The sequence below is a fragment of the Gigantopelta aegis genome, chromosome 15 (genome assembly GCF_016097555.1).
Source record: "Gigantopelta aegis isolate Gae_Host chromosome 15, Gae_host_genome, whole genome shotgun sequence".
Lineage (NCBI taxonomy): Eukaryota > Metazoa > Mollusca > Gastropoda > Neomphalida > Peltospiridae > Gigantopelta > Gigantopelta aegis.
In genome coordinates, this window is record NC_054713.1 from 19,769,893 (window position 1) to 19,788,517 (window position 18,625).

Consider the following 18,625-nt stretch of genomic DNA (forward strand, 5'->3'; position numbering starts at 1 on the left):
TCATCAGACTGTAACAGCAAAGACCTTTCCTGATTCTGCCTGCCTCTCCAGAGATGCTCAGATAAATATGTCAAAGGGCTTTGGCAGTTTCTTTGGCTCCATATGTGAACCTATTGAAGCAGTTCAACTTTATTTCGAAGCCACGATCAGTAATGGTTCCGTGATCAGATCGAAAAGAACTCGCAAGTTTAGAGTGACAGGTATTATTTGTAATCATATAACTCATTTATTTATTAATCATCAGCTATTGGATGTCAACCATTTAGTAATTTTGACAGTCTTTAAGAGGAATTTTTTTTTTTTCCATGAGTAGTATGGGATCTTTTATATGCACTATCCAACAGACAGGATAGCACATACCAGGTTTTTTTGAAATACCAGTCATGGTGCACTGACTACAATAAGAAATAACCCAATGGGCCCACTGATGGGGATCGATCCTAGACCTACTGCACATCAAGCAAGCACTTTACAACTGGACTACGTTCCACCCTCAGGTATTATTGTAATCACACATAACTCAATGGGCCCACTGATGGGGATCGATCCTAGACCAACTGCACATCAAGCAAGCACTTTACCACTGGACTACGTTCCACCCTTAGGTATTATTGTAATCACACATAACTCAATGGGCCCATGATGGGGATCGATCCAATGGGCACCACTGATACGGGGATCGATCCTAGACCAACTGCACATCAAGCAAGCACTTTACCACTGGACTACGTTCCACCCTTAGGTATTATTGTAATCACACATAACCCAATGGGCCCACTGATGGGGATCGATCCTAGACCAACTGCACATCAAGCAAGCACTTTACCACTCAAGCAAGCACTTTACCACTGGACTACGTTCCACCCTTAGGTATTATTGTAATCACACATAACCCAATGGGCCCACTGATGGGGATCGATCCTAGACCAACTGCACATCAAGCAAGCACTTTACCACTGGACTACGTTCCACCCTTAGGTATTATTGTAATCACACATAACCCAATGGGCCCACTGATGGGGATCGATCCTAGACCAACTGCACATCAAGCAAGCACTTTACCACTGGACTACGTTCCACCCTTAGGTATTATTGTAATCACACATAACCCAATGGGCCCACTGATGGGGATCGATCCTAGACCAACTGCACATCAAGCAAGCACTTTACCACTGGACTACGTTCCACCCTTAGGTATTATTGTAATCACACATAACCCAATGGGCCCACTGATGGGGATCGATCCTAGACCAACTGCACATCAAGCAAGCACTTTACCACTGGACTACGTTCCACCCTTAGGTATTATTGTAATCACACATAACCCAATGGGCCCACTGATGGGGATCGATCCTAGACCAACTGCACATCAAGCAAGCACTTTACAACTGGACTACGTTCCACCCTTAGGTATTATTGTAATCACATCTATAACACCATAACCCAATCGGGCCATACACTGATGGGGAGTATTATTGTTGATCCTAGAGCCACCAGCTGCACATCAAGCAAGCACTTTACAACTGGACTACGTTCCACCCTTAGGTATTATTGTAATCATATTATTTTGACCTCTTTTTTTAAGATGATTGTATCAATTGTTTTACAGGTGACATTTATCTTGCACACTATAGTAATTTTGAGAGTATTTGGATGAAACCATCTATGGGTACGATGGAGCAGATGTTTATTGAGAGAGCTCTGAAAGCTATTAGTAATAATAAATATCCTGGCGTTTTGAAAAGTAAGTTTTATATTTTACATGTAATTACTTTTGTATGTTTTTTAATGATCATGGCTTTAACAATATGGCAGAGCTTTAGATTGCAGAAAGTCGAGGTGGTAAACGTTGTACCCAAAATACATACGCCCAAAATAATCATGCCCCAAATTAAGTACTGGTACAAACATGCTGACCTAAAAACATTTCACCTCAAAACGACTGAAATGTTAAGTCTAATTAGATCAAATAACTTGAAATCATTTCTGAATATTGACCACTCTCCACCAGCTGTCAGTGACAGTACTGAACTAAAACAACCTTCCTGCGCTCTAAAAGGACATTAGTCCCCGTTGTGCCCAAAGTAGTGAGATCTAAAGCCCTGTACGGCCACATGCAGCTAGATTACGGTTATCTTTCGATTGGTTGACGAGAGTCCAGAAATGTATCTGCAGAACTATGTGTCTGCTGTTTGACTGTGATTATTTCATGGCAGACTATTACATTGCATTTGAAGGGGGAGAGCCTATTGTTTGTAAATGTGTGTAACTTTTTAAATGTTGGGGACAACTTTGTGATAATTCATTTTTGTTTCAAATGGGTGTACTCCAATAAGATTTGGTGCATTAATTTGAAGAGATCGTTTCCAAAATGTGATATCCTTTACATACATTCTGATTTTTTGTATCTATGAGCATTATTCACAGCTACATGTAATTTAGAAAATAAGTCAGTGCGTAATTGAATTTGCAAATGCTATATCAACATGTTCACAATTTTCGCGGTAGATTTATTTGTGAACATACAGTATTTCCATATACGATAATTCTAATGTTAGAACATTTTATGATTCACCACATAACCAATTGGTGTTTAGCATGATTTTAACTAACTGGCAAACTGAACAACTGCTCATATGAAATATTGTGCCCTGCTGTGAAGTGTAAGTATGTTCAGTATCCTGTTATATTTAGATAACTAACGAGCTATGAGGAATTACAAATTATATGACCTGAATGAATGTTTAAACCCGAGACCGGTGTCGTGGTTAAGCCATCGGACATAAGGCTGGTAGGTACAGGCTTCACAGCCCAGTACCGGTTCCCACCCAGAGCAAGTTTTAGAAACTCAATGATTAGGTGTAAGGCCACTACACCCTCTTCTCTCTCACTAATCACTAACAAACTAACAACTAACCTCCCAGGTCTTCTAGAATTTTTATAAAATCCACTAGCCATGGGATCAGTGATTTAACAAATTTAATAACCACCATTAAAAATTCATTAGCCCTACTTTACTTTAAGTTAATACAATTTTACTAAGTAAAAGTAATCAGATATGTCACCTAAAGAGGGAGATAGAGCTTAAAAGCACTTAATATTGGGGAGTAGGGACAGGATATTCATATTTACAAAATAGACAAAACTGCAATATTTGTCCCAAAAACAATCAACTAGCCGTCGGGCATGGTAATAGTAGTTATTTACTAGCCCAACATTGTGGGAGTGGGGCTACCATATCTAGAAGCCCTGAACCTCCAGTCCTGGACAAACAGCCCAGATAGCTTGAACCTTAATTGGATAAAAGCACGAAAATAAATGAAATGTAAACGCGAGTCTCTGTTAATAAAATTAAGTAAATATGATATTTTCTCTCTCTGGTTTCAGACCGGACACTGATTGTCAAAGACTTCAATAACAAGGATGATGTCTTTCACACCACAAGAGAGTTTGAAAAAATGATTAAATATAGCGAGGTATTGTATGTCGATGTCATCACTTCAAATGCATAATATGACATTATGAATGTCCTTGAGCTTGTTTCCCCCCCCCCCCCCCTTGCTCTTACAGAGGTACAATATGTCTGCTGTCAAAACATAGTGCCCTTTCTATCTCAAAGCAAATTCTAGAATGCGTAACATTATAAAGACAGTTAAAAGTTAATTTTATAATAAAATGAAGTTAAAACCAGATCAAGTGTTGTGCCAAGTTGTAGTCGAATATCAGGATATGACATTGTATATGTTTTCATATCCAATAAAGCTTGGCTATTTCAGTTTTTATAAAAAAAAGAGTTGAAAATCCTGCTTCAAAATTACTTTTTGGTGAATAGGAAAAAGGACCAAAAGCTACATGTAACTCTTGAATAGTGACATAATTTAGCAGGCCTCAAATTTAGCAAATTAGTGGACAAGGCAGTTTAGTCTCGATTGATGGAGATTTTTTGAGGGCATTTTGACCAGAAGGGTTATATCAACAAGTGTCTTAATATAACACTTTGTGTTTGCACTACCTAACCAATGTCCCATGACCATTTTGACCAGAAGGGTTATATCAACAAGTGTCTTAATATAACACTTTGTGTTTGCACTACCTAACCAATGTCCCATGACCATTTTGACCAGAAGGGTTATATCAACAAGTGTCTTAATATAACACTTTGTGTTTGCACTACCTAACCAATGTCCCATGACCATTTTGACCAGAAGGGTTATATCAACAAGTGTCTTAATATAACACTTTGTGTTTGCACTACCTAACCAATGTCCCATGACCATTTTGACCAGAAGGGTTATATCAACAAGTGTCTTAATATAACACTTTGTGTTTGCACTACCTAACCAATGTCCCATGACCATTTTGACCAGAAGGGTTATATCAACAAGTGTCTTAATATAACACTTTGTGTTTGCACTACCTAACCAATGTCCCATGACCATTTTGACCAGAAGGGTTATATCAACAAGTGTCTTAATATAACACTTTGTGTTTGCACTACCTAACCAATGTCCCATGACCATTTTGACCAGAAGGGTTATATCAACAAGTGTCTTAATATAACACTTTGTGTTTGCACTACCTAACCATGTCCCATGACCATTTTGACCAGAAGGGTTATATCAACAAGTGTCTTAATATAACACTTTGTGTATGCACTACCTAACCAATGTCCCATGACCATTTTGACCAGAATGGTTATATCAACAAGTGTCTTAATATAACACTTTGTGTTTGCACTACCTAACCAATGTCCCATGACCATTTTGACCAGAAGGGTTATATCAACAAGTGTCTTAATATAACACTTTGTGTTTGCACTACCTAACCAATGTCCCATGACCATTTTGACCAGAAGGGTTATATCAACAAGTGTCTTAATATAACACTTTGTGTATGCACTACCTAACCAATGTCCCATGACCATTTTGACCAGAATGGTTATATCAACAAGTGTCTTAATATAACACTTTGTGTTTGCACTACCTAACCAATGTCCCATGACCATTTTGACCAGAATGGTTATATCAACAAGTGTCTTAATATAACACTTTGTGTTTGCACTACCTAACCAATGTCCCATGACCATGCAGTAAAGCCTTTTATTACATACCTATTCAATCTTACTGTGTGATAAATTTATTTTGTATCACACATATGTGCGATCAGGACCAGAACTTTTAAATGGGAAATTCCTTTTTTATTTTTACTTCAGTTAGCACCTTTTATTTACTGACGTCATATATAATTTACAAATTACATCACATCGTATTTGAAACATTACACAAGGCTGCCGCAGAGTAAAGATTCGTAACGTTAAGTAAATCCATAAAAGGAGTTTTGATCATAGTTTTAACAAAGTGTTTTTATGATGTTAAATTAAATGAAGGTATTTTGCAAAAGAACATACATACATATTCTTGCACAAAATAAACTTGTGCAACAAATAGGAAGCGAAAATAACATATGTGAACTTCTGTATATATAGAATGCTGTCGTATATACTGCCCCTTTTTGTCCTGGACAGAGGAGTCGGCATAAGGTGACACATGTGCCTATAACAGCTTGCTCTGAATATGCACGTTAAGCCCTTGGACCTGACCTGACCTTTTAGAACATATCAGCCTGCCTCTCTCTCTCACTCACTCACTCACTCACTCTCTCACTCTCTCTCTCTCTCTCTCTCACTCTCTCTCTCACTCTTACTCACTCTCACTCACTCTCACTCACTCTCACTCTCTCATATATATATATATATATATATATATATATATATATATATACATTTCATGCTTGTGAGTCAGAAGCAGGTGGGAGGGGTCTTCTAACTCTGAAGATTATGTCTTCTCCAACCCCCATCAGTTGAAAGGTCAATTAATATGTAATTTGTCCTTCAACTGCTTTCATCTTCTAATGGCTATATCATGTCAGTATAGTATCCACTGAACACCCAAATCAGAAGAACTTGTCCTCTGACTTCTGATGGCTATATCATGTCAGTATAGTATCCACTGAACACCCAAATCAGAAGAAATTGTCCTCTGACTTCTGATGACTATATCATGTCAGTATAGTATCCACTGAACACCCAAATCAGAACAACTTGTCCTCTAACTTCTGATGGCTATATCATGTCAGTATAGTATCCACTGAACACCCAAATCAGAAGAAATTATCCTCTGACTTCTGATGGCTATATCATGTCAGTATAGTATCCACTGAACACCCAAATCAGAAGAACTTGTCCTCTGACTTCTGATGGCTATATCATGTCAGTATAGTATCCACTGAACACCCAAATCAGAAGAACTTGTCCTCTGACTTCTGATGGCTATATCATGTCAGTATAGTATCCACTGAACACCCAAATCAGAAGAAATTGTCATGTGACTTCTGATGGCTATATCATGTCAGTAGTATCCACTGAATACCCAAATCAGAAGAACTTGTCCTCTGACTTCTGATGGCTATATCATGTTGGTAGTATCCACTGAAGACCCAAATCAGAAGAAATTGTCCTGTGACTTCTGATGGCTATTTCATGTCAGTAGTATCCACTGAACACCCAAATCAGAAGAACTTGTCCTCTGACTTCTGATGGCTATATCATGTCGGTAGTATCCACTGAACACCCAAATCAGAAGAAATTGTCCTGTGACTTCTGATGGCTATTTCATGTCAGTATAGTATCCACTGAACACCCAAATCAGAAGAACTTGTCCTCTGACTTCTGATGGCTATATCATGTCGGTAGTATCCACTGAACACCCAAATCAGAAGAAATTATTCTGTGACTTATGATGGCTATATCATGTCAGTATAGTATCCACTGAACACCCAAATCAGAAGAACTTGTCCTCTGACTTCTGATGGCGATATCATGTCAGTAGTATCCACTGAACACCCAAATCAGAAGAACTTGTCCTCTGACTTCTGATGGCTATTTCATGTCAGTTGTCAGTGAACACCCAAATCAGAAGAAATTGTCCTGTGACTTCTGATGGCGATATCATGTCAGTAGTATCCACTGAACACCCAGATCAGAAGAACTTGTCCTGTGACTTCTGATGGCTATTTCATGTCAGTTGTCAGTGAACACCAAAATCAGAAGAACATGTCCTGTGACTTCTGATGGCTAGTTCATGTCAGTTGTCAGTGAACACCCAAATCAGAAGAAATTGTCCTGTGACTTCTGATGGCGATATCATGTCAGTAGTATCCACTGAACACCCAAATCAGAAGAACTTGTCCTGTGACTTCTGATGGCTATTTCATGTCAGTTGTCAGTGAACACCGAAATCAGAAGAACTTGTCCTGTGACTTCTGATGGCTATTTCATGTCAGTTGTCAGTGAACACCCAAATCAGAAGAACTTGACCTCCAACTGCTTTCATCTTCTGATGTTGCTCATCACTTTAGTTTTGTCTTTATCATAGTTTTGACACCCAATAGCCGATGTATTTTTCATGCTGGTGTGTCGTTAAACGTTCATTCATTCATTCCCTTGAATAACACCTGTTTTACAGTATGACTTTTTCTCTTTGTTACAGAAAAACCCGAACAAACAGATTTCTGGAATCATTGGTCTTGGAAGTAATACTTTGACAGACAAGCTTGCGTTGTTGCTGAAGTACTATAAGATGCCAACAATAGGTATAACAGAAGACTGGATAATCTTTGGAAACAAGGTAATGTATCGATTAAGTAGACACCTGCCAAGAATATTTCTCTTTATTTAAGCACCAAGCTTAACTAAAATTTTATCCGCTTTGGAGAACAAAGATTTTATCCAAATTTAAATCCTAAGCTTAAAAATAAAGAGAGACATTTTGGCCGGTTTACAAAACAAAAGTAATTACTGTTCATTGTCCATAATAGTTTTTATTACACTTCCAGGTATGAACTTTTTATAGTTTTTATCACGTTTCCACTTTTATATTTCAGAAGGAATATCCATATTTTAGTCGTCTATGCTGGGATGAAGCAGCTATCAAGCTGAACCTCATGTTGGCAGCTCAATCAAGAGGGTGGAATCGCATGGTAATATACTAAAACTTAGCTGCTCACCTACTAAATGACCTAAACAAAATATTTCCTAAATAAAATACACAGTGAAATCCCTCAAAACTGGATGTTTTTTCTAGGTATCTTTTTAAATATATATCATTAGTCATTAGAGAAAAAAAATTTCAGCAAAATTAGCTATAAAATACTATGAGTTCTACTTTTGTCTGGGGCAGGATCAAAACTCAGTCAGTCGAGCACTCAACTGAGGTGCTGTGATCGTAGGATCGAACCCTCTCGGTGGACTCTTCGATTAGGTTTCTTTCTCGTCCCAACCAGTGTTCCACGATGTGTATATTCCATGACTGTGGTATTTACATATGCTACATGTATAAAAGATGTTTCCTGCTATTGCAAAAATATAGCGGGTTTCCTGTGAAGACTACACGACTACAAAACCAAATCAGTGACAGATCCAGAAAATCCATTTAGTGGGGGGCCCCAGTGACATGAGGTGAAATGCCAAGGGAACTTTGGGGGAGATTTGGAGTCGGATCACAAAAGAAAAGAAAATTAATATATAATAAAATTATAACTATCGCAAAATTTAGGGGGGCCCCCTAGATCCGCCTCTGCAAATGTTTGACATCCAGTAGCAGATGATTAATAAATCAATATGCTCTATGATGTCATCAAATAAAAACAAACTTTAACTGACTAGTAGGTCAACTGTTGTCAAGGTTTCTGCCAGACTGTAAAATGACATCCTGCCAAATAAAAACAAACTTTAACTGACTAGTAGGTCAACTGTTGTCAAGGTTTCTGCCAGAGTGTAAAATGACATCCTGCCAAATAAAAACAAACTTTAACTGACTAGTAGGTCAACTGTTGTCAAGGTTTCTGCCAGAGTGTAAAATGACATCCTGCCAAATAAAAACAAACTTTAACTGACTAGTAGGTCAACTGTTGTCAAGGTTTCTGCCAGACTGTAAAATGACATCCTGCCAAATAAAAACAAACTTTAACTGACTAGTAGGTCAACTGTTGTCAAGGTTTCTGCCAGACTGTAAAATGACATCCTGCCAAATAAAAACAAACTTCAACTGACTAGTAGGTCAACTGTTGTCAAGGTTTCTGCCAGACTGTAAAATGACATCCTGCCAAATAAAAACAAACTTCAACTGACTAGTAGGTCAACTGTTGTCAAGGTTTCTGCCAGACTGTAAAATGACATCCTGCCAAATAAAAACAAACTTTAACTGACTAGTAGGTCAACTGTTGTCAAGGTTTCTGCCAGACTGTAAAATGACATCCTGCCAAATAAAAACAAACTTTAACTGACTAGTAGGTCAACTGTTGTCAAGGTTTCTGCCAGACTGTAAAATGACATCCTGCCAAATAAAAACAAACTTTAACTGACTAGTAGGTCAACTGTTGTCAAGGTTTCTGCCAGACTGTAAAATGACATCCTGCCAAATAAAAACAAACTTTAACTGACTAGTAGGTCAACTGTTGTCAAGGTTTCTGCCAGAGTGTAAAATGACATCCTGACAAATAAAAACAAACTTTAACTGACTAGTAGGTCAACTGTTGTCAAGGTTTCTGCCAGAGTGTAAAATGACATCCTGCCAAATAAAAACAAACTTCAACTGACTAGTACATCAACTGTTGTCAAGGTTTCTGCCAGACTGTAAAATGACATCCTGCCAAATAAAAACAAACTTTAACTGACTAGTACATCAACTGTTGTCAAGGTTTCTGCCAGATTGTAAAATGACATCCTGCCAAATAAAAACAAACTTTAACTGACTAGTAGGTCAACTGTTGTCAAGGTTTCTGCCAGACTGTAAAATGACATCCTGACAAATAAAAACAAACTTCAACTGACTAGTACATCAGCTGTTGTCAAGGTTTCTGCCAGACTGTAAAATGACATCCTGCCAAATAAAAACAAACTTTAACTGACTAGTAGGTCAACTGTTGTCAAGGTTTCTGCCAGACTGTAAAATGACATCCTGACAAATAAAAACAAACTTCAACTGACTAGTACATCAACTGTTGTCAAGGTTTCTGCCAGACTGTAAAATGACATCCTGCCAAATAAAAACAAACTTTAACTGACTAGTAGGTCAACTGTTGTCAAGGTTTCTGCCAGACTGTAAAATGACATCCTGACAAATAAAAACAAACTTCAACTGACTAGTAGGTCAACTGTTGTCAAGGTTTCTGCCAGACTGTAAAATGACATCCTGCCAAATAAAAACAAACTTTAACTGACTAGTAGGTCAACTGTTGTCAAGGTTTCTGCCAGACTGTAAAATGACATCCTGCCAAATAAAAACAAACTTTAACTGACTAGTAGGTCAACTGTTGTCAAGGTTTCTGCCAGAGTGTAAAATGGGTAAAATGACATCCTGCTGAAATATTTGGCTATGGCGCCATACCCAAATTTGTTTGCAATTTTGAGGGTTTTTTAGTTGTCCTTTTGACAAAAGTAAAGACTCTGTATGATTAATGTGTTGATTCAGTGGAGACAAATCCACAGCCTAACAATAAAAGGATATTTTTTATTGGAACATTTAATTTTATTTATAATGCTCGGACACTATTTTCCCGAATATTTTCGTCATGTGGAAGAATTTTATTTTTTATACCAACTCGAGTGTGCTGAACGACGGTGATGGCGACCAAGGAATTTGTATCACAGATGGTTGGAAAACACATCTGAGCTGTGATCCTAAATTCATTTTCTTTATGGGGAAGGCCCACCAGACCCCTCCAACCCCAGCCTGACCCCTCTCGACTATGGGTGCCTTCGACACCAGCATTCTAAAAACTCAATCCCGTAAGGCCAAACCCAAAAATTTCTTTCTGGCAAAAACCATGGTTGTGCAAACCTTAGTTATAGCTATAAAATAATCTTATGTTCTACGCGTGTCTCGGTTGTGTCGTAGTTAAGCCATTGGACATAAGGCTGGTAGGTACTGGGATTGCAGCCCGGTACTGGCTCCCACCCAGAGCGAGTTTTAACAACTCAATGGGTAGGTGTAAGATCACTACACCCTCTTTTCTCTCTCACTTACCACTAACAACCAACCCACTGTCCTGAACAGACAACCCAGATAGCTGAGGTGTGTACCCAGAACAGCGTGCTTGAACCTTAATTGGATATAAGCACGGAAATAAGTAGAAATGAATGAATTTATATGAGTATTCCTCAACTGAGTGACACTTAATCAGTTCATGGTGGGCGAGAAAGAGTTCAGATTTTACTATTACAGATTTTAGTACCCTAGAGATCCTTACAAATGTGTTGAATTTTACAATTCTTGTATTCTTTCTTTATATATTATATAGATATTAATTAGTGATGAGAAGCGTTATATGCAACAGAGTAATTTCGAACATGCCCGTGAATATGGAATACAAATTGTTGGAGAGGTATGTTCATCAAATTTAAAGCATGCACAGACACACATATACACAGACACATGCATACACAGATATACGCATGCACAGACATATGCATATACACAGACACATGCATACACAGATATATGCATACATAGACATATGCATATACACACAGACATATGCATATACACAGACATACGAATACACAGACATACACATATACTGATATACACAGACACGCATACACAGATATATGCATACACAGACATATGCATATACACAGACATGCATATACACAGACATACGAATACACAGACATACACATATACAGACATACACATATACACAGACACACATATACACAGACACACATACACAGACACATGCATACACATATATACGCATACACAGACATATGCATATATACAGACATATGCATATACAATGTACACAGACATATGCATACACAGACATACGAATACACAAACATACGCATACACAGAGTAGAATCTCTTTGGCCTGAAGGGTTGGACGTAACTCAGTGGTAAAGCGCTTGCCTGATGCACTGTCGGTCTAGGATCAATCGCCATCAGTGGACCCATTGGGTTATCTCTTGTTCCAGCCAGCACGCCACAACTGGCTGTAGTTTATGTTATTCCTTCTATCAGACCTTTGGGTTTCATGGAAATTATAATTTTCGGTAACTTGTCGGTAAAACCACAGAACAAAAATTTTCTTTCCCATGATTATTATACGAGTACGACTATTCAATGAAAATAATATATATATAATTATTTTTTAAAAACAGTTTCCGATGGGTTCCCAAGATCACAAGGCATAGAACCGAAAAAATGTGTCTCAACAAATTTGAAATCCTATGGCCTTTTCTGTGAGATAGTGCATATAAAAGATCCATTGCTACTAATGGAAAATGTTTTGCGGGTTTCCTCTCTAAGACTATATGTCAGAATTACCAAATGTTTGACATCCAATAATAGCTGATGATTAATAAATCAATGTGCGCTAGTGATATCATTAAACAATACAAAAAAAGGAGGGAGGAATCCAGCCCAAACAGGAAGTTGGTGTAATTAACATTATCTCGCCTTCATGTAAAATACTCTTTAATTTCATTGGTTATATAGCCTTGGAAAAAAAACCTTATACCCTGCGTGGGCAGAGTCAAATCTCTTATACCTCACCTGTTAACATTGGACAGTTGTTATTGTATTAATGCGCCATGCAAATATTTGTCTGTTACCAACGGAAATAAAACATGGCTGTCAAACGATTTGCCAACCACTCGGAAAATTAAATTGAAGAAAAGTGAGCATTTTAATGTGGCGAAGCATTGTAATAATACAGCTGATTTTTAATTTGAATGACGTCATTATTCCAATGACGTCACTTTACATCTCCTTACAATAACACTTAACTGGATGCATGATGTTGCTATTGAATTTTTGTTTGTTTGAACATTATTAATGCACCTGGATGTGTTTGAAGAAAATCTTGTAATTAAACATGTCGGCAAGATAAAATTTTTGTTGAAGCATCACGAGGGGTTTATGGATTTTTATACTCTCTGTATGCTGTTGTACCCTTAGCCGAAGGCGAGGGGTAGCTCTTGTACCCTGAGCCGAAGGCCGTGGTATGTGCTATTCTATCTGTGGGATGGTCTTGTACCCTGAGTCGAAGGTGAGGGCGAGGGGTACAAGAGCATACAGAGTGTATAAAAATCCATAAACCCCTTGTGATGCTTCTACAACTTATATAATTCTGCTCAAAATAGTAATCGATTAAATATGAAGTAGAAACAGTACACATATACATGTAGATGTAGGTGCAATGAGCTACAGCCTAATCAAATTGCATGGCAACCATTATGTGTTGTACATTTTACGTCTTTGAAACTTGTTGAGATCATTTAGCAACTTCACAAACTTTGCATCTGATCAGACACCAATCGCTCTTGGGGCGGGACGTAGCCCAGTGGTAAAGCACACACCTGATGCACGGTCGGTCTAGGATCGATCCCCGTCGGTGGGCCCATTGGGCTATTTCTCGTTCCAGCCAGTGCACCACGACTGGTATATCAAAGGCCGTGATATGTGCTATCCTGTCTGTGTGCATATAAAAGATCCCTTGCTGCTAATCGAAAAGAGTAGCCTATAAAGTGGCGACAGTGGGTTTCCTCTCTCATTATCTGTATGCTTCTTAACCATATGTTTGATGCCATATAACTGCAAATAAAATGTGTTGAGTGCGTCATTAAATAAAAAATTCCTTTCTTTCCAATCGCTCTGTTGTATTATAATTATTGCCTTTGGAACGATTTAAAGTTAATCAACAATTTTTGCCTTATTTTGTTTTAGTAAAGACTTATTACACCTGATGATTTATTTTATCATGAAAAGATACATGTATATATTAAACTATTTGCATTTTTTTTGTTCTTCAGTATATTATGATTCTAATATACCTATTTCACATTCCAACTGCGCATGTAGGCGAAGAGTAACATCCCTTGCCAAATTAGACTATATTCAGGCTATATAGCAGCTTGGGGGGGGGGGGGGGCGTGTTCAACAGTTATCATGAGTGTCGTGAGTGTAGCTTCGTAGGAGATGTGAATCTGGTGACTAACGTACATATTTCATATCAGATGGTATAATAACTTCGTAACTGTCTACTAACATCTACATCGGAATGGTTTAAGACAAAAAGCAGTATCTTGAATAGACATTGAATATGACAGAGTTGGTGGAGTATATTGGAGGATTAAATGAAGGTTGTTGTTTTGCCGAGGTAAGTTTAATGATGTTTTTATATGAACATGCTATTGTATTGTGTTTTAGGTCATTGTCCGTACAAGTTTTACTGACAAGGAATTGGATTCTAAAATGAAGCACATAAAGAGATTGAGCACAATGATAATAATTCTCACTGTTGAGTTTCCAAATAATGCTCGTATCCTTCGAGCAGCAATTCGGTGAGAACTGGTTTACATAAATTATGTTCAAGTGCCTTTTTTTCATACACAAACTGAAGGTGAGGGGGATAGAGAGAAAAACTGATGGGAGAGGGGGATAGGGAGTAGAGAGAGAAAGAAACTGATGGTATGGGAAAGATCCCCTGCTGCTAATCAAAAAGAGTAGCTCATGAAGTGGCGACAGCAGGTTTCCTCGCTCAATATCTATGTGGTTCTTAACCATATGTCTGATGCCATATAACCGTAAATAAATGTATTGAGTGCGTTGTTAAATAAAACATTTCCTGATGGTATGGGAGAGAGATAGACAGCGAGTCAGAGTGATAGAGACAGAAACTGATAGTATGGGAGGGAGAAAGTCGGAGTGAGAGATAGAGAGAGAAGCTGATGGTATGAGAGGGAGAAAGTCAGAGTGAGAGATAGAGAGAGAAGCTGATGGTATGGGAGGGGAGACCGACAGTGAGTCAGAGAGATAGAGACAGAAACTGATAGTATGGGAGGGAGAAAGTCAGAGTGAGAGATAGAGAGAGAAGCTGATGGTATGGGAGGGGAGACAGACAGTGAGTCAGAGAGATAGAGACAGAAACTGATAGTATGGGAGGGAGAAAGTCAGAGTGAGAGATAGAGAGAGAAGCTGATGGTATGGGAGGGGAGACAGACAGTGAGTCAGAGAAATAGAGACAGAAACTGATAGTATGGGAGGGAGAAAGTCAGAGTGACAGATAGAGAGAGAAGCTGATGGTATGAGAGGGAGAAAGTCAGAGTGAGAGATAGAGAGAGAAGCTGATGGTATGGGAGGGGAGACAGACAGTGAGTCAGAGAGATAGAGACATAAACTGATAGTATGGGAGGGAGAAAGTCAGAGTGAGAGATAGAGAGAGAAGCTGATGGTATGGGAGGGGAGACAGACAGTGAGTCAGAGAGATAGAGACAGAAACTAATAGTATGGGAGGGAGAAAGTCAGAGTGAGAGATAGAGAGAGAAGCTGATGGTATGAGAGGGAGAAAGTCAGAGTGAGAGATAGAGAGAGAAGCTGATGGTATGAGAGGGAGAAAGTCAGAGTGAGAGATAGAGAAACTGATGATATGGGAGGGGAGAATGTCAGAGAGAGAGAAACTGATAGTATGGGAGGGGAGAAAGTCAGAGTGAGAGCTAGAGAGAGAAACTGATGATATGGGAGGGGAGAAAGTCAGAGTGAGAGATAGAGAGAGAGAAACTGATAATATGGGAGGTGAGAAAGTCAGAGTGAGAGATAGAGAGAGAAACTGATGATATGGGAGGGGAGAAAGTCAGAGTGAGAGATAGAGAGAGCAACTGATAGTATGGGAGGAAGAAAGTCAGAGTGAGAGATAGAGAGAGAAATTGATAGTATGGGAGGGAGAAAGTCAGAGTGAGAGATAGAGAGAGAAACTGATAGTATGGGAGGGGAGAAAGTCAGAGTGAGAAATAGAGAGAGAAACTGATAGTATGGGAGGGAGAAAGTCAGAGTGAGAGATAGAGAGAGAAGCTGATGGTATGGGAGGGGAGAAAGTCAGAGTGAGAGATAGAGAGAGCAACTGATAGTATGGGAGGGGAGAAAGTGAGAGATAGAGAGAGAGAAACTGATAGTATGGGAGGGGAGAAAGTCAGAATGAGAGATAGAGAGAGAAACTGATGATATGGGAGGGGAGAAAGTCAGAGTGAGAGATAGAGAGAGAAACTGATGATATGGGAGGGGAAAAAGTCAGAGTGAGAGATAGAGAGAGAGAAACTGATAGTATAGGAGGGGAGAAAGTCAGAGTGAGAGATAGAGAGAGAGAAACTGATAGTATGGGAGGGGAGAAAGTCAGAGTGAGAGATAGAGAGAGAAACTGATAGTATGGGAGGGAGAAAGTCAGAGTTAGAGATAGAGAGAGAGAAACTGATAGTATGGGAGGGGAGAAAGTCAGAGTTAGAGATAGAGAGAGAGAAACTGATAGTATGGGAGGGGAGAAAGTCAGAGTGAGAGATAGAGAGAGAAACTGATGATATGGGAGGGGAGAAAGTCAGAGTGAGAGATAGAGAGAGAGAAACTGATAGTATGGGAGGGGAGAAAGAATGAGAGCTAGAGAGAGAAACTGATGATATGGGAGGGGAGAAAGTCAGAGTGAGAGATAGAGAGAGAGAAACTGATAGTATGGGAGGGGAGAAAGAATGAGAGCTAGAGAGAGAAACTGATGATATGGGAGGGGAGAAAGTCAGAGTGAGAGATAGATAGAGAAACTGATAGTATGGGAGGTGAGAAAGTCAGAGTGAGAGATAGAGAGAGAAACTGATGATATGGGAGGGGAGAAAGTCAGAGTGAGAGATAGAGAGAGAAACTGATAGTATGGGAGGGGAGAAAGTCAGAGTGAGAATAGAGAGAGAAACTGATAGTATGGGAGGGAGAAAGTCAGAGTGAGAGATAGAGAGAGAAGCTGATGGTATGGGAGGGTAGACAGACGGAGAAAAAGAGAAAAACTGATGGGAAGAGAAAGAGAGAAACTGATGGTATGGGAGGGGAGACAGACAGACAGACAGACAGAGAGAGAGACTGATGGGAGGGGAGAGAGAGAAACTGATGGTGGGGGGGGGGGGAGAGAGAAAAACTGATGGTATATGGGAGAGAGAGAAACTGATGGTGGGGTGGGGAGAGAAAAAAACTGATGGTATATGGGGGAGAAAGAGAGAAACTGATGGTATATGGGGGAGAGAGAGACTGATGAGGGGGGTAAGAGAAAGACTGATGGTGGGGGAGAGAGAGAGAAACTGATGGTATATGGGAGAGAGAGAAAGACTGATGGTATATGGGAGAGAGAGAAAGACTGATGGTATATGGGAGAGAGAGAAAGACTGATGATATATGGGAGAGAGAGAAAGACTCCATTTCGTTCTATTGATGCAAATTGAAATATATTTAGTTAAATAGTTTATTATACTATCAAGTCATTTATGTTGTTTTACAAGTCAGGTTGATGAAAGCGAAGCGCCTTGTCGTAAATTAGAGCGTTTGTTTATACTGTGCATAGAGCAGATGGACAGAGCTGACATCACTTCGCCCCAAGCTATACCACCGGACATCACAAAAACTAAACAAAATGGCTGCCCCCAGTTAGCAGGAATAATCATGTTTTTTTATTAACTCTAAAATTACGCGTTTTTCATTTGTTAAAGTGTCAGTATGTGTTGGTGGTCCGTGTATGCATCTTTCCAACACATAAATCTCTTGTTTGAGTTTACTCTACCTTTAATGCCTGCTTTATTCTGGTTTCAGAAATGAAATGGCTTGTATGCATGGCTATCAGTGGGTCACTATTGAGGATTATTCATGGCAATTCCCTTGGACGAATCAGCATGAAGCTTGTAAGAAAGTAAGATATTTCATACAACTTTGTTCATTTGTAATAGTCATCTGAAATGACTCAGTGTTTAGTTGGGCAACCTTTTTAAATCAGGAAAATCAGTAGCCCAGTGGTAAAGTACTTGTTGATATGCGGTCGGTCTAGGATTGATCCCCGCCGGTGGGCCCATTGGGCTATTTCTCGTTCCAGCCAGTGCACCACAACTGGTATATCAAAGGCTGTGGTATGTGCTATCTTGTCTGTGGGATAGTGCATATAAAAGATCCCTTGCTATTAATGGAAAAATGAAATGGGTTTCCTTTCTATGACTAGCAGGTTTCCTTTCTGTGACTGTGTCAAAATTACCATATGCTTGACATCCAATAGCCAATGATTAACAAATCAATGTGATCTAGTGGTGTTGTTAAACACAAACAAACAAACTTCTATTAAATTTGTCAGGAATCTGTACAACGTCAAAATAGATTTAAAGTATTATTCCAGCTGATCCTACAACTTAAATGTTTATTTTTAGATCCACTATGACATTCATCAGCTGAACTTCCAATACCAAAAAAGTTTGTTTTGTTGAACGCCACCCCTAGAGCAGATTGATTTATTAATCATCAGCTCCAGTACCAATATGTCTGATATCTGTCCATCCACTTCTCCTGTGAAGTCTTATCTTCTCCTACAGTTTTGATTGAACTGTTCTGATAATTGGTACATTGATCCTCTTGGTCACTCTCCACAAATTAATAAAGGTTTTGGAAATTTTGAATCTGTGAATGTTTATTAAATTTAAACAGTATTTTTAAATATAAATGTAAGATTGAAGGATGGAAATGTTTTATTTAACGACACACTAAACACATTTTAT

At 38.8% G+C, this 18,625-nt stretch overlaps 1 protein-coding gene across 1 annotated transcript in view; it reads left to right on the top strand.

Annotated features, from left to right (window-relative positions):
• The window catches only part of LOC121389705, a 210,274-nt gene that overhangs the window by 47,380 nt on the left and 144,269 nt on the right, over positions 1-18,625 (top strand). Inside the window, exons 18-25 of the mRNA XM_041521356.1 lie at positions 8-200; positions 1,610-1,744; positions 3,388-3,476; positions 7,548-7,685; positions 7,942-8,037; positions 11,359-11,442; positions 14,274-14,407; positions 17,679-17,775. Coding sequence (XP_041377290.1) covers positions 8-200; positions 1,610-1,744; positions 3,388-3,476; positions 7,548-7,685; positions 7,942-8,037; positions 11,359-11,442; positions 14,274-14,407; positions 17,679-17,775 — 966 coding nt within the window. The remainder of the gene's footprint in view (positions 1-7; positions 201-1,609; positions 1,745-3,387; positions 3,477-7,547; positions 7,686-7,941; positions 8,038-11,358; positions 11,443-14,273; positions 14,408-17,678; positions 17,776-18,625) is intronic.